Source organism: Gopherus evgoodei, chromosome 6 (assembly GCF_007399415.2).
Source record: "Gopherus evgoodei ecotype Sinaloan lineage chromosome 6, rGopEvg1_v1.p, whole genome shotgun sequence".
Lineage (NCBI taxonomy): Eukaryota > Metazoa > Chordata > Testudines > Testudinidae > Gopherus > Gopherus evgoodei.
This window is the reverse complement of record NC_044327.1, coordinates 61,390,539-61,406,355: the sequence shown is the minus strand read 5'-3', so window position 1 is coordinate 61,406,355 and position 15,817 is coordinate 61,390,539. Positions and strand designations below refer to the sequence as shown.

The 15,817-nt window shown below is 44.6% G+C and overlaps 1 protein-coding gene across 1 annotated transcript in view; it reads left to right on the top strand.

Annotated features, from left to right (window-relative positions):
* The first annotated feature begins 5,166 nt into the window (after positions 1–5,166).
* The window catches only part of TNFAIP8 (TNF alpha induced protein 8), a 95,787-nt gene continuing 85,136 nt past the window's right edge, over positions 5,167–15,817 (top strand). Inside the window, exon 1 of the mRNA XM_030567858.1 lies at positions 5,167–5,317. Within this exon, the coding sequence (XP_030423718.1) occupies position 5,317 (1 nt within the window). The 5' untranslated portion in view covers positions 5,167–5,316. The remainder of the gene's footprint in view (positions 5,318–15,817) is intronic.

The window sequence follows — 15,817 nt, the reverse complement described above, 5'->3', positions numbered from 1 at the left end:
TAAAAGGGAAAAACAAGAGGTTGTGGAAGCTCCTTCACTGGAAGTTTTCTGTATTGGATAGTTTACGCCCAACAAATTCTACATCTTGGCAGGGGGTTAGACTAGATGTGATCCCACCTAACCCCATGGTTCTATGACAAGACACTAGAACTTGCTGCATTCAAAACACCTGTCTGAGGATGAAAGCAGCCTCCAAAGATCAGTCTTGGCAAAGGCACCAAAGCAGGCCCCTTGACCATGAACTGAGCCCATGGCCATGGTGCTGATAGCACCAAACACTCACCACTTGACCATCGGGAAGAATCATGGGCTTTGCTTGGGCAACTGCTCATATGGGAGGCAAAACGCAGCAGGGGAAAGCAACCACAGGGGATGGGAAACCTGAAGGAGAAACGGTCATGGTGAAAGACTCACCTTCCCTTCTCTGAGCATGGAACTAAGAAGGTTCTGTCAGAAGGCACCAGGCATTGCCACCTCGAGTTCATTGGTACCTAAGAGCACATTTCAGTTCAGCTGCAAGACAAAATAAAAGAACAGCTTGCAGGGAGGATTTGATTTAAATCACTAGTCAGGAAGACTCAATTTAATCATGGATTTCTACATAAAAGTGCATTCTTGTTGGTTGTTATAAACTTAATACATATTCTTCACAACTCAGAGATAGATGTAGGTTTCATTTTTAAAAGGTACACACTATACATTTTTAAAGTGATTTATTTTGAAAACTTTTCAGATTACTTTTACAGCTATATCAGAAAAAGAATGATTGTTTGGTTATTTCATTTACCAAAGATAATGGAAGCAGATATTTATGAAGTCACTGGGAGGTGAACTGTCTCCAATTCAACAGGTTAATCACTAATATTTGGAGGATTTTCTTGCCATGCTGTATTAGGAGGACAACATCACCAGACATTTAAATTGTTTTATTTAACTAAAAACAACAATGTTATGTATTCTGGATTTTTTTCTTCAACAGCAAACACAGAATATTTTAACAAAACAAGCATATGAATTTTTGAATTTAGTTAAACAGTCAAGTTTTTGTTAAATATGTTTTTAACTAAAATTGTTAAATGATTTTATTTAAAAAAAACAAAAATTAAAATGACAGTCAGGTCAACATGAGAAACTTAAAATATTGGCTTCTGCAGCTAACTCAGTTGTCTTCACCTTCATTTTCCTGTTTGTCCATAATCTGGAAAAGAAAAATAAGCTTCCCTGTTTTTTTCAGGTCCCAAACGATCTCTCAATTTGGAATTAGTTCAAAGGAAGAAAATATTCTTTCTACTCCAGCAGAAGAAGCTACTGTTGTTAAAAGTGAGATTATCACTTCAACAGTCTCTGATTCCAAGTGCTGAAGTGACTTCCAGTTCCCTGGTGTGACTTTCTTTAAAACATCATCAGCAAACATCTATTTCTTGACCGGTTCACCCTTAGCTCTGAAGTTTATTATAGTTGGCATTATGGAGGGATGATTGCTGGACGTCCATGTCATAGCCAACTCCTCTTCTTCAGGAGGTAAGGTTTGACCCTGGTACTGAGTATTGAGACCATTTGCAAGAAAAATGAGCTGGAGACAGAGCTTGTTCTATTTGTTTTTTTAATGCTTGTAATTTAAGTTTTAAGATCTCACTCAGTTCCTTCCAAATTTCAACAGCATCCGCAATAAAACAGCTATTTATCTGCATTTTGTTCAAGGCTCCAGAAATAGGCTTCAGGGTACTCAGCATGTGTTCAACATTTCTCTTAATCCCAATGTTGAGAACTTTGGCTGTGACAGTGCCATCTGTTTTTTCACGATTTTGTTCACAAACTGTCATCAGCTTAGGCCAGTTCTTGATACAATGCTCAAAACAGTCCACTACTGAGTTCCACTGCACGTCTTGTGGGAGAGTTAGCTTGGTTCCTCCCACTTTTTTTCAGAGCAGCTGCTGCAACAGTGGTTGTTACGGAAGTATTTTGCAATTTCAACAACATTAGCCTTAATTTCTGGAACACTGAAGTCTTTGGCTAGGAGGTGCAGCAAATCAGCACTGCAACCGTATGTTTTTAGCTTGGGAGACTCTTCACTCTCTTCTAAATAATTTCTTCTTATCTTGGATACATTTGCAGCATTGTTTGTGACCAAGCTGCATACTAGACATTTGAAAAAAAATTCAGTTCTAGCTTTTACTGCTACTTCTAGTAAGTATTCTGCTGTGTGTGCATTTCCTGATGTATCAATTGTTTCTGTAAGGAAGACATTCCCTTCTGTTGTCACATAAGTACATACAACAGGATCATTGAGGACATTACTCCACCCATCAAGACTCTGGTTAACAATTTTACCCGTTAGACCTTTTGCACACTGCTCAATTTCTCTTTCATACACTTTATCCAGCAATTTGCCCGTGACATCTGCTCTGTTGGGTGGATTGTATCCTGGTCTTAACGACTAAACCATGTTAATGAAGTGCAGTCTTATTAGTATGATTTGGACAATGGACTTAGTTATGTACTGAGGTTATTTCATATCCAATTCTAAAGGGAATTTCCCATAGACTTACAACCAAATCACAAGTTTAACCTATAACGCATGACCTTGAGGATACCAAATATAGCTCTAGAAACACTAGAAAACATGCCTTGTATTTTCCCCTTCATTTAATTTATAAGGATAAATGCAATTCATGTTCATTTTCAGACATTTAATCTGTATTTACTCTGAACACCTTTAGAACCTGTTTCTCAAGTTAGTAGCTCTGCTTGATAACTGACATTCTTCATAAACTCATATCCTGTGGACTCAGTTTCATCCACTATCTTTAGTAGGGAAAGTGTTTTTGTTAAAGCAGTTCAAAATTAAAGGAATGGGAACCTATACAGCAGTCAGATCATTCTAACCTGACAGCTATGAGCATGTGCACAGGTGGAGAGGAAAAAAGAGGTTTTTTTTAAAAATCTTACAATATTTGTAAAATTTCAAAATCCCAGTTTGTTTTTGTACCTGATACTGTATTCAGTGTCACGCCTAGAGCTATTTTTTTGTTCTTGCTTGTGTAATTCTCTATTGAATGCGGGACAAATGGTGTACAATGAAGATGTGAATACAATTCTTTTTATTGGTAATATTTGTAACCCTTCTGCCCCTCTGAGTTGGCAGCAACAAGGGCCGGGTTCAGTATCCAGGGGTTCCGTTTCAGTAACACAATGCATAACCGGCTCGAGCCCCCACCCAGTGACCTGGGACACTCACATACCACACCCCCCTGGGCGCCTCTAGGAGGCAATACTTCCCCTCTCGCAAGCACGGAGTCTGAGTGTAGCAAAATCTTTTTAATAAAGGAAGGAATTAATGAGGCATCCCATTGGAGAAACACCACAAACAGGGTTATAACACAAACCATAAACAAAAACCCACCTCCAAGTACTTTTGGCACTGTCCTTTTTCCCCTTAGGGTTTTAAGTCCAATCACCCCAAAGTCCAACAACCCAAAAGTCTCTGGTCAATGCCACCCCAGAGTTCGAGAGTTCATCTGTAGAGGTCCCTCCCCCCAGCCTGGATAGAAAGGGGCACCTTACGTGGTCCTGGGCCAACTGCCCTGCCTCTCCGTGGGTTCTGCTTCCGCCTTCTCCACGAACTGCTCCGCTTTACCAGCTGCTGTACGCTTCTCCTCCAGCCGTCCTCAGAAACTGCTCCGCTCCACCAGCTGCTCTGCTCCATGAGCTGCTCCGGTTCTCTCTGCAAACTGCTCGGCTCTGCAGGCCACTCCACCTGTCCCACAGCTACTCTGCTCTGTCAGCCACTCTGCTGCCACCAGCCGTCCCCACAAACTGCTCCACTCCGCCAGCAGCTCTGTTCCACAGTATAGTTTTGGGCTCCCCACTAGTTAGCACCATACTCAGTGCTCTCAGCTCAGTGATTTTAGCTTTTAGTGATTCCAGCTCATAGTAGGGGAGCCCCAGTGCTAGTGCACCATTAGCCCAAAGTGATTTCAGCTCAGTAACCTGTATTTAAATTCTTGAGGGAATAAAAAAATCAACTCTGACATACCACATTGGAGAGAGGAGGGGGTGCAACTGGTGCTTCTAGCTCCACAAGGAGACTGTACCCCCAGGCACAAATACCTGTCTCAACCTCTCTCAATTCACTGGGTTTTGGAACCCATGTCCCATGTCTAGCCAGTACCACCCAACTGAGGGTGAGCAATTTGTCACCAAGCAATCCCACAGCTTGGGAGTCTGGGATAGGGTGGGCGTGCCTATGCAAATACACTCTCTGAACTTCTTTCCACCAGATGTCAGTGTAGAGCTTATCCTGACTCTGCTTACATATTACAAGATGTTTGAGGGACGCCAGGAGCATCACTGAAACGAGGAGGAAAACTCTATTCAGAGCTCAGCATAACTGCCATAAACCAGTATCACCTGCTATTCTTATAATAGCCTGTTTTCTTACTGGTCCTGGTAGGGTCATTTGGAATTCTTGCAAGGAGAGAAGTGAAGAGGTGAAGCACTGGCCAGACTTCAGCTGAATTGTAACTTTTAGTGAACGTAATTACATGACACAATTCCATTCACAAACTAGAGAGCACAGCTGTAACTATGCACGGTGATTGTGCTGAGCACTGCTACGGCTTGGCACGTGCACGTGGGAGAGCTATGGACGGTAAAGGACTGAGTAGACTGGTGCAGGTAGAGCAGCTCTGAGGCAAGGAGAGCTCGCGGGGCAGCTCGCTGAAAGGGGGAGAGTTTCCGGGAAGCCAAGACCTTCCCTTCCACCCCGCTACAGTCCAGCACGCGCGCTCCTGCCTTTCACTCAAAAACCAGGGAAAAGCAGAGACTCTTGGACAACGTTAATGCCTCCCACCCCTGCGCGCCCCGCTGGTTCACTGCCCGCCCCGTGTTCAGAGGTAGGTGCTGGTGTCTCCCACGGGAGCACTCCGCTCCCAGGCGTCCCGACAGCCCGCGCGGTCCGGCCCGGGCTGCCCAGCCCCAGCCCCGTCCACATCCGGAGCCTCAGCGAGCCCCGACTGCCGCAGTGCCGGGTGGGAAGCGCCCGCGCTCACCTGGTCCGGCCCCTCGCTGCTAAACCCGCCTCCGGGCGCTGCCCCCGCCCTCCTGGCCATGGCCCCGCCCCCGCCTGGCTGTGCCCGCCCCCGGGGCTCTGGCCCCGCCCATGTCCCTTTGCGTGGGGAGAGGGGTGGTTTGGGGAGTTTCCCCCAGGTCCTGGCAGCTGCGGCAGATCCCAGCCGGGGCTCGAGTCGCCGCACGCGCTGCACAGGGACCTGTTTGCTCCGCGAGTTCGGTGCTGCTGCGCCTTCCCCCGCACACAGTAAGTGATGCCCCGGCCCGGGCTGCGGGAGGGAGTGTGTCCCTGTGTCCCTCCCTCTGCCGTGCCGAGGGGCTCGAGCCTTGCCCCGCGGCCGGGCGTGTGCGGGACACGCGGCGAGCTGCCCTGGCGGCGCTGGCACTGCCCGCATAGAGCCCCGTGTGTAATCAGAGCAGCCCTACCGGCATACAGCCGCTCTCCGGGTGATTCGCCTTTTCTGCCCTGCCTGGGTTGGCTCCTTTGCTCGTTTGTTTAAAATCTAGTGAAGCGTCTGGGGGCAGTTTATAGCACACGCTGTGCACGGTTCCCTTCCCAGGAAATTGAACTGTTTTAACTTGGTAGGCATCTGATTATTTGCAGATAAGCAAACACAGCAGTCAAGTCTTCCTCTTCTAGATCTTCTTTCAGTAACCTTGATAATCATGCGAGTCAGCCTGTTAAAGTCAATGGTTATCTTGTTAGATTGGGGCCCTACAACCTGTAGCTTCTTCTCCTTCCTCTGGGGGGATCATTTGGGACTCTGTCCCCCTCTATTTGTTGGCTCCTTTCATGAGGTAGACCGAGCCCTCTCTTTATCATGCTGTTTATTCTACACCGAATTGATTGTCACTCGATTCAGTTCAGACTTTAGAAAGGGAGGAGTTAGAGTCTGAGGGAGAAACCCCTTTAAAGACCAAATATTGTTGTAACCAGCCAACTTGTCATAAAAATTATGCTCAGGATGTAAGAGCTAAACATGCATGTATGTTTCCCATATTTGAACATAAATGTGCTTTGACAGAAGACAAGTATCAGAGGGGTAGCTGTGTTAGTCTGGATCTGTCAAAGCAGCAAAGAATCCTGTGACACCTTATAGCCTAACAGACGTTTTGGAGCACGAGCTTTCGTGGGTGAATACCCACTTCATCGGATGCATGTATCCGACAAAGTGGGTATTCACCCACAAAAGCTCATGCTCCAAAACGTCTGTTAGTCTATAAGGTGCCACAGGATTCTTTGCTGTTTTGACAGAAGAGGGTTTTTCAAAGAAGTTGCCCCACTGGTTGCTAGCAACAGGTGGCAGAATATGTATGTAGAATGACTTGTTACTAACAGAAAAGAGCCAGGAAAAGAGAGCTGCTAATATGTCCAGTCTGAGCTGGACTAACATAGGAGTTATCCATGTGTCCCTGGGGAGCAATGATGGTTCAAAATAAATTGTTGCCATTATTTTTTTTAGCTAATTTCTAGTCTGACATGTTTATACTTGGAAACACTTGGCTGTTTTCTTAGCCATAAAAATATTTCCTTACTGAGGTGCCAACATGAAGTAAATAAGCGGTGCTATTGTTTAGGCTCTGAAATTTTTCACCTGTAGCAGCTTTGGTGGAATTAGAAAAATCTAGAGCAAAATACAATTACCAGTTGTGTTATTCAGCATATACATGTTGTGAGTATTTTAGTTGTTTTAAAGCTATAAAATCTTGCTTATTGAAGTTTATAAAAACTGTTTAAAGCTTACTTTAAATTTAATGGTTTTAGCTTGAGAGGATTTTTTTTATGCCAATATTGTCTTGGGATAAAACTTTGAATGTTATAAATAAATTTGCGATAAGTAATTAAATTGCCTACCTCTCTCCTCCCCTCTAAAGAAAATAAATTATTTTGTCTGGCAAAAAAACACCTAATGCACCCATTAACATATGTAACTTGCTTTTTTTGTAGATTTTAAGGCCAGAAGGAACCATTATACAGGAAGTCAACTTAGTCCGAACACAGCCTCCCCTCCCCCCCCCCAAAAAAAACCAAAAAACTATATCCAGCTCATAACTTCTCCTTGAGTTGTCCTGTATCTGTCTTTGAAAGTAACACTACCTGGGAGATGAAGTAGAAACAGCTATTTGTAAAATATAGAGTATATAATTGACTTATTGTGAGTTAAGGAGAGCACTTCAGAATTCAGTGCAAGGAGCTTTTTCTGTTTGGAAACTTAGACCTTTATCTAGACAGTTGTTAAAGGTATTTGCATGATCAGATTTTTCTCTGTGAAAGTTTACATAAATTCCAACAGCCTATGTGTATATGATGGAAATTATATACAAGCATACGAATAGTCAAAAGAAACCAAAAAAGCCTATGAGGTATTTTAGTCTGTATAAAAGTTTTGCTTTACCTAATGTTGCATGACATTCTGAAATACTATACTTAACAGCCTACAGAAACTGCACACAAATTGTTTGCTCAGTGAAAAAACCCTAACTCATCTGGTATATAGAAAGAAAAACGTCCATTAGCTAGGTGGTTGTTGTGTTCATTGGTTGGATTAACTGTTAAAGAATCATTTATCTGTTGTCAGCTTTAAATAGGAAATTCCATTTGAAAGACAGTCAAAAGCATAGTGGCGCCCTTACAACTGTTTGAATGGGGGACTAGCTTTTTAGCCTCTAGAGATCTAGACTGAAATCCTGTTTAGGTTTTATGTGAAAAGAACTTTTGTGGTCTCAACCTAATCCCTTGTGGACATCACCAAAACAGCACCACTGACAGTATCTGTTCAGGAGGCCAGGGCACTAGTAGCAAGGGTGTTGCAGATCAGGCTGAAGTGCATTAAATCCATGTTAGAAAACTTCCACTAAGCCTACATGTTTTATGCCTGGTTCTGTCCCCTGCTGCTCTTCCCTTACTCTCACAAGCATTAAATCCACCAGTGCTTTAGAAAATAAAACTTTTTTTTATATTTACCATTGTTCGTAGTTTTAACTTTTTTATTTTATGCATTCTTGTGAAGAACTTTAACTGTTTGTGGTTTAAGTTTCATGTTGATATATTTAACTCTTCCAGTAATTAAGGAAGGGCTCATTAAAAAATATGATGCTAGAGAGACGATATAGTTTTGAGTCACTATGGTTTCAAGTCAGGTGGGACACAGTCTGGTCCTCAGAGCATGGCCTGGAAGTATCTTGTTGCCATGTGTTATGAAAAAAGACACTACCAGTTGTTGCAGATTTCAAAATGTAATTGTTTATCTTTTAAACAAACAAGCTAACACAACATCACGCATGTTACGCATATTAAGTACTTTTTTTGTGTTTAAAACAATGTTTAAAAGTTGTTTTTCTCGTCTTCAATACATTCTTGAGATTGTTAACAGGTCAAATGTGTTGCTGGAAAATTGTTCGTGCATGCTTAGTTGCAATTCTCCTGTGGAGCCTCCCTCCTCTGTCAAAGTAAGAGGGCCTAAAGGGGAATTGGAGATAAGATCCAAAGAAGCCAGAAAAAGGTATTGGCTGTAACGGGGGTGGGGGGATCAGAATTTATATTTGAAAGATTGGGTAAGCTTAGAGGATTTGGGAGGTTTGTGAGGGTGAATAAATTGTGCCATGCTAGAGCATTTCTTTTCTTTTCTTTTCTTTTTCAACTCTGAAGTCAAATTTCATGTGAAACTCTGTTCTAGAGATCTAAGCAGAAGCACATACTGCTCAGATTTCAAACAGAAGCCACCTATGGTTTGCACAGATGACAGAAAGCTATATACTCCCCTTCTGTAGTTGACATCAACTGACTAAACTTGAGCCATAGTGAACATAGTAAGTAAATGTGTCAGTTAGGGGAAAGTTCTTCTTAAATTTGTACTGCTGCACAGTGGGAAATAGTTCTTGTTTTAAATGACCAATGGTAGAAGTGTTGTTATCTCAATCTATTAAATTATGTGCCAGTCTGAGTGCAGTAAAATGCCTGAGAATCTGTAGTGAAAATATTCTGGGCCAGCACAACAAAACACCATACATACCAAGAATACTGAGTAACATATCAGGTGAGTATCTTAAACTAGTGGTGTCATGGTACAATTCCCCACTCTGAACCTTAGCGTCCGAAAGATGGGGTACCAGCATGAATTCCACTAAGCTCAATTACCAGCGTAGACCCTGTAGCGCTGCCACCAACCAGGAATTCCAGTGCCTGGTACACTCTTGTCCCCACAAAACCTTGCCCGGGGACCCCCAAGACCCAGAACCTCTGGATCTTAACACAAGGAAAGTAAACCCTTTCCCTCACCGTTGCCTCTCCCAGCCTTCCCCTCCCTGGGTTACCCTGGAAGATCACTGTGATTCAACTCCTTGAATCTTAAACAGAGATGAAAATGCACCTTTCCCCCTCCTTTTCTCTCTCCCTCCCAGATTCTTCCTGAGAGAGAAAGTAATCCTGACACAGAGAGAATTTAGCCTTTCTCTCCCCCTTCCCTCCTTTCTTCCCACCAATTCCCTGGTGGATCCAGACCCAGTCCCCTGGGGTCTCACCAGAATAAAAAAACAATTAGGTTCTTAAACAAGAAAAACTTTTAATTAAAGAAAGAAAAAACAGTAAAAATTATCTTTGTAAATTAAAAAAAAAATGGAATTGGTACAGGGTCTTTCAGCTATAGACACTGGGAACACCCTCCCAGCCTAAGTATACAAGCACAAATTAAAATCTTTTCAGCAAAATACCAATCTGAACTCCTTCCAGCCAAATACACATTTGCAAATAAAGAAAACAAACATAAGCCTAACTCGCCTTATCTACCTAGTACTTACTATTTTGAATCTGTAAGAACCTGTATCAGGGAGGGTATCCTGTAGGCTGCTCACAAAGTCCAGAATGTTAGTTTCTGGAGTGGGTGTAAACCCCTCCCATTGCTGCTTTACCAACTGTATTGGCCTTTTAACATCGTGGCCATACACAAGCTCAAATGGTGAGAACCCTAAACTGGGATGTGGTACAGCCCTGTAAGCAAAGAGCAACTGCTGCAACACTAGATCCCAGTCATTGGAGTGTTCATTCACGAATTTATGTATCATGGCCCCCAAAGTTCCATTAAACCTTTCCACCAGGCCATTGGTTTGATGGTGGTATGGGGTGGCAACCAAGTGATTCACCCCATGAGTTTCCCACAGTTCTTTCATGGTCCGTGCCAAGAAATTTGTCCCTGAATCCTTAAGGATATCGGAGGGCCAACCTACCCTGGCAAAAATGTCTATTAGGGCCTGGCACACAGTTTTAGCCCTAGTGTTGCCTAAAGCTACTGCTTCTGGCCATCGGGTAGCAAAGTCCATGAAAGTCAGTATGTACTGCTTTCCTCTGGGGGTCTTTTTTGGGAAAGGACCCAGAATATCCACAGCTACTCGCTGAAATGGGACCTCAATTATGGGGAGTGGCTGGAGAGGGGCCTTGACCTGGTCTTGGGGCTTTCCCACTCTTTGGCACACCTCACAAGACCGGACATACTTGGCAACGTCCTTGCCCATCCCCTCCCAGTGGAAGGACTTCCCCAACCTGTCTTTGGTTCTGTTGACCCCAGCATGGCCACTGGGATGATCATGGGCTAAGCTTAAGAGCTTTCCCCGGTACTTAGTTGGAATCACCAACTGTTTTTGTGGATGCCAGTCTTCCCGGTGTCCACCAGAAAGAGTCTCCGTATATAAAAGTCCTTGTTCTATAACAACTGGGAGGCGGTGAGGTGCTCCGTGCCACCACCCAAGCTTTGTGAAGGCTGTCATCTGCTTCCTGCTCAGTCTGGAACTGTTTCCTGGAGGTTGGAGACACCAGTTCCTCCTCATACTGTGGACTTCGGCTTGGTCCTTCAGGAAGCGATGTAGGTGATGGGATTGTTTTCGTGACTGGTGAACCGCTCTCCGCTGGTGCACCAGGTGTTATTTCAGGCTCTGGCTGAGCCTCTTGGGTCTGGTTGTTTGCTGCTTCTGCCAGTTCTGGCTCGCTGGCGCCCTCTGGCGTTGGGGTTGAAGATGTGTTTGCAAGCGCTGGCGTCAGTGCTGGCAATGGTTCTGGTGCTAGTTGTGTTTCCAGGTCCGGGTCTGGGACTGGAAGTACTGTGGCTGTTGCAGTCATTGGGAAGGAATCCGGATCCACTACCTCTGTCTGGGTCTCTGCTAACACAGACAGGGCCTCTGTGGATGGTTTGGGAACAGGGATGGGACTGGAAGCTTGTCTGGCTTGGCTGCGTGTAACCATTCCCACCCTCTTGGCCCACTTTACGTGGTTGGCCAAGTCTTCCCCAGTAGCATGGGGATGTGATAATTGTTATAGACTGCAAAAGTCCACATTCCCGACCAGCCTTTATACTGGACAGGCAGTTTAGCTGTAGGCAAGTTTACCGCTTGTGACATGAAGGGGTAAATTGTCACTTGGGCCTTTGGGTTGATGAATTTGGGGTCCACCAAGGATTGGTGGATAGCTGACACTTGTGCCCCCGAGTCTCTCCACGTGATAACCTTCTTTCTGCCCACTCTCAACATTTCCCTTCGCTCCAGGGGTATTTTAGAGGCATCTGGGCCTGGGGATCTTTGGAGTGATGGAGATATAATGAACTGTACTCGGCTGGGGTTCTTGGAGCAGTTGGCCTTTATATGTCCCAGTTCATTGCACTTGAAGCATCGCCCAGCTGACTGGTCACTGGGCCGAGGTGGGTTACTGGAGATTGGTGAGGTGAGAGAATAGGGAGTCGGCGGCTTTCCTGGGGTTGCAGGTGGGGTCTTGGGTTGTCCTCGGGTATAGGGTTTATTGTCTGTGTGACCCCTGTGATATTCGCTCCCCTTGATAGTAGCTTTCTTCTTTTCTGCCACTTCCACCCATCTGGCTCCAATCTCCCCCACCTCAGTTACAGTTTTGGGCTTCCCATCTAGGATGTACCTTTCTATTTCTTCAGGAACACCCTCTAAGAACTGCTCCAATTGTATTAGGAGGTGCATGTCGTCCAGAGAGTTAACATTGGCTCCTGATATCCAGGCATTATAATTCTTTCCAATGTAATAGGCGTGTCGGGTGAATGACACCTCTGGTTTCCACGTTAGGGCTCTGAACCTCTGACGGGCATGCTCAGGTGTTAGCCCCATTCTGATTCTGGCCTTGGTTTGAAAAAGTTTATAATCGTTCATGTTCTCCTTAGGCATTTCAGCCACCACCTCTGCTCAGGGTCCACTGAGCTGTGGCCTCAGCTCTATCATGTACTGGTCTGCAGAGATGCTGTACCCATGGCAGGTCCTTTCAAAATTTTCTGGGAAGGCCTCAGTGTCATCACCTGCCTTGTAGGTGAGAAATTTCTTTGGATGTGGAACAATAACTGGAGAAGGGTTGTTAGGGTTGACTGGAGCATGCTGCCTAGCCTGCGCTAATTCCAGTTCATGCTTTCTCTCTCATTCCTTCTCTTCCCTCTCTCTGTCTTTTATCTCCAGCTGTCTCCTGTGGGCAACCTCTCTTTCTCTTTCCCTCTCTTCCCTCTCTCATTCTTTTATCTCCAGCTCTCTTCTGTGGGCAGCCTCTCTTTCTCTTTCTCTCAGCTCCATTTCTTTTTGTTTTATTTCTAGTTCTTGTTGTTTCTTTTCCATGTCTCGCCTGTGGTCTGCGTCTTTGATTTGTTCTTCTGCCTCCAGTTTTGCTCGTTCCTGTTTCAGGGTGTCTTTGATAGTCATGGTTTCTGCTTTCTTGTGTTGGGGCGCCCTCTGCTGTTTACTGCCTGAAATGCTGCTTCTCTGTTGCCTCCTTAGGGTTGCTTAGCAACAGAGTCGGTTTTTTTAACTCCTTCCACCTAGCTATTCCTGACAGAGTTAGAAAGAAAAAAAAAATTCATTTGCAAATGTGTTTTGCTGGTGTATGGTGACTCACAACTGGAGTCCCTTTGTTTAACAAAGATCCTTGTTAAACCCTAGTGCCTCTGCCTTCAGAGCACTCAGAAGCAAGAGACCAAAAAACCTGCAGACCTTTGCTTTTAACACAATCTCCTCTAGCCTGCTTTACCCACAGCTAGCAGGGAAAGAGAATGAAAAAATCCTACTGGCTTTTGCTCTTAAACCCAAACCTCTCAGTCTGCCTGCAGATAGCTAGCAGGGAGAGAAATAAAAACTTCACTGGCTTATTGATCCTGATCCCACACGCTGCCTACCATGTCATGGTACAATTCCCCACTCTGAACCTTAGCGTCCGAAAGATGGGGTACCAGCATGAATTCCTCTAAGCTCAATTACCAGCTTAGACCCTGTAGCACTGCCACCAACCAGGAATTCCAGTGCCTGGTACACTCTTGTCCCCACAAAACCTTGCCCGGGGACCCCCAAGACCCAGAACCTCTGGATCTTAACACAAGGAAAGTAAACCCTTTCCCTTACCGTTTCCTCTCCCAGCCTTCCCCTCCCTGGGTTACCCTGGAAGATCACTGTGATTCAAACTCCTTGAATCTTAAACAGAGAGGAAAATGCACCTTTCCCCCTCCTTTTCTCTCTCCCTCTCAGATTCTTCCTGAGAGAGAAAGTAATCCTGACACAGAGAGAAATTAGCCTTTCTCTCCTCCTTCCCTCCTTTCTTCCCACCAATTCCCTGGTGGATCCAGACCCAATCCCCTGGGGTCTCACCAGAATAAAAAAACAATTAGGTTCTTAAACAAGAAAAACTTTTAATTAAAGAAAGAAAAAACCGTAAAAATTATCTTTGTAAATTAAAAAAAAAAATAGAATAGGTACAGGGTCTTTCAGCTATAGACACTGGGAATACCCTCCCAGCCTAAGTATACAAGCACAAATTAAAATCTTTTCAGTAAAATACAAATTTGAACTCCTTCCAGCCAAATACACATTTGCAAATAAAGAAAACAAACATAAACCTAACTCGCCTTATCTACCTAGTACTTACTATTTTGAATCTGTAAGAACCTGTATCAGGGAGATTGGAGAGAAACCTGGTTGCACGTCTTGTCCCTCTGAGCCCCCAGAGTGAACAACAACCAAAACTAACAGCGCACACAGAAACTTCCCTCCCTCAAGATTTGAAAGTATCCTGTCCTCTGATTGGTCCTCGGGTCAGGTGACAGCCAGGCTCACTGTTCTTGTTAACCCTTTACAGTCAAAGAGAGATAAAGTACTTCTGCGCTATTAACTTTTCTTATCTGTTTATGACAAGTGGTTTTCAAACTTTTTTTCTGGGGACCTAGTTGACGAAAATTGTTGATGCCCATGACCCAACGGAGCTGGAGGTGAGGGGGCTCTAGGCTGGGGGAGGGGCTTGGGGTGCAGGAGGAGGTCAGAGCTCTGGGCTGGGAGTGCAGGCTCTGGGGTGGGGTGGGGGATGAGGAGTTTGAGGTACAGGAAAGGCTCTGGGTTTGGGGGGGCTCTGGGCTGGGGCACATGATTGGGGCGTGGACTTAGCTCCAGCAGCTCCTGGTCAGCAGCACAGCCAAGGTGCAGAGGTAGGCTTCCTGCCTGTCCTCGCATTGTATACCACGCTGTGCCCTGGAAGTGGCCAACAACAGGGCTGGCTCCTAAGCGGAGGTGCACAAGCAGCTGCGCTCAACTCTCACCCTCAGGCATTGCCCCCCCCCGGAGCTCCCATTGGCCAATTTCTAGCCAAAGGGAATGCAGAGCCGGTGCTTGGGGTAGGGGCAGCATGCGGAGACCCATGGCCCCCCTGCTTAGAAGCTGGACCTGCTGCTGGCCACTTCCAGGGCACAGCACAGTGCTGAAAAAGGTAGGCACTAGCCTGCCTTAGCTGGGCAGCACTGCCGACAGGACTTTTAACGTCCCGGTCAGCGGTATTGACCAGAGAAAAGCACCTCAGTGCCTGACATGGTGCGACCCAGTACTGGGTCGCGACCCACAGTTTGAAAAACACTGTCTTAAATCATCCCCCATGGTTCATTTGTTTACAGATCTTTTAGAGCTTCATATATTAGCTAGAACTAAAGGGGAATTTCTAGATACATACTTGGCCAAAAAAATTAAAAAACTTTCTAAAGTTTGGCTTTCTGTTCATATTTGGACACCTGAATAATTAGTGAGATTTTTTTTTATTTTTTTTATTTTTTTTTGCAAGTGTAGAGCACCTGGCAGCTCCATTGCTGGACTTTTTTTGCCCTCAAAAAGGCCAATTGTCAACATGCCTAAAGAAGTTTGTTAAACTGGTATATATCGCATGGAGAATAAACAAAATTAAGTGCCATGGGTTCGATTAGTAATAAAGAATGAAAAGCATTCACACCATAATCTGCATTGGTTTTAGAATGGAAACCAACAAAAGAGCTTTAAAAAAGAAACTTCTTAATATAAACTTTAGTTGTTAGTGAAATTGACATTAATTTTGTCAGTTTAAGTGCTAATATTAATTTCCCAGACAAAAACTATAGAACAGGGGTCAGCAGCCTTTCAGGAGTGGTGTGCCGAATCGTCATTTATTCACTCTAATTTAAGGTTCTGCGTGCCAGTAATATATTTTAACATTTTTAGAAGGTCTCTTTCTATAAGTCTTTAATATATAACAAAACTATTGTTGTATGTAAAGTAAATAAGGTTTTAAAAATGCTTAAGAAGCTTAATTTAAAATTAAATTAAAATGCAGAGCCCCCCGGACTGGTGGCCAGGACCCAGGCAGTATGAGTGCCACTGAAAATCAGCTCACATGCTGCCTTTGGCACTTGTGCCACAGGTTGCCTACTCCTGCTATAGAATCATAGAACTGGAAGGGACCTCGAGAGGTCATCTAGTC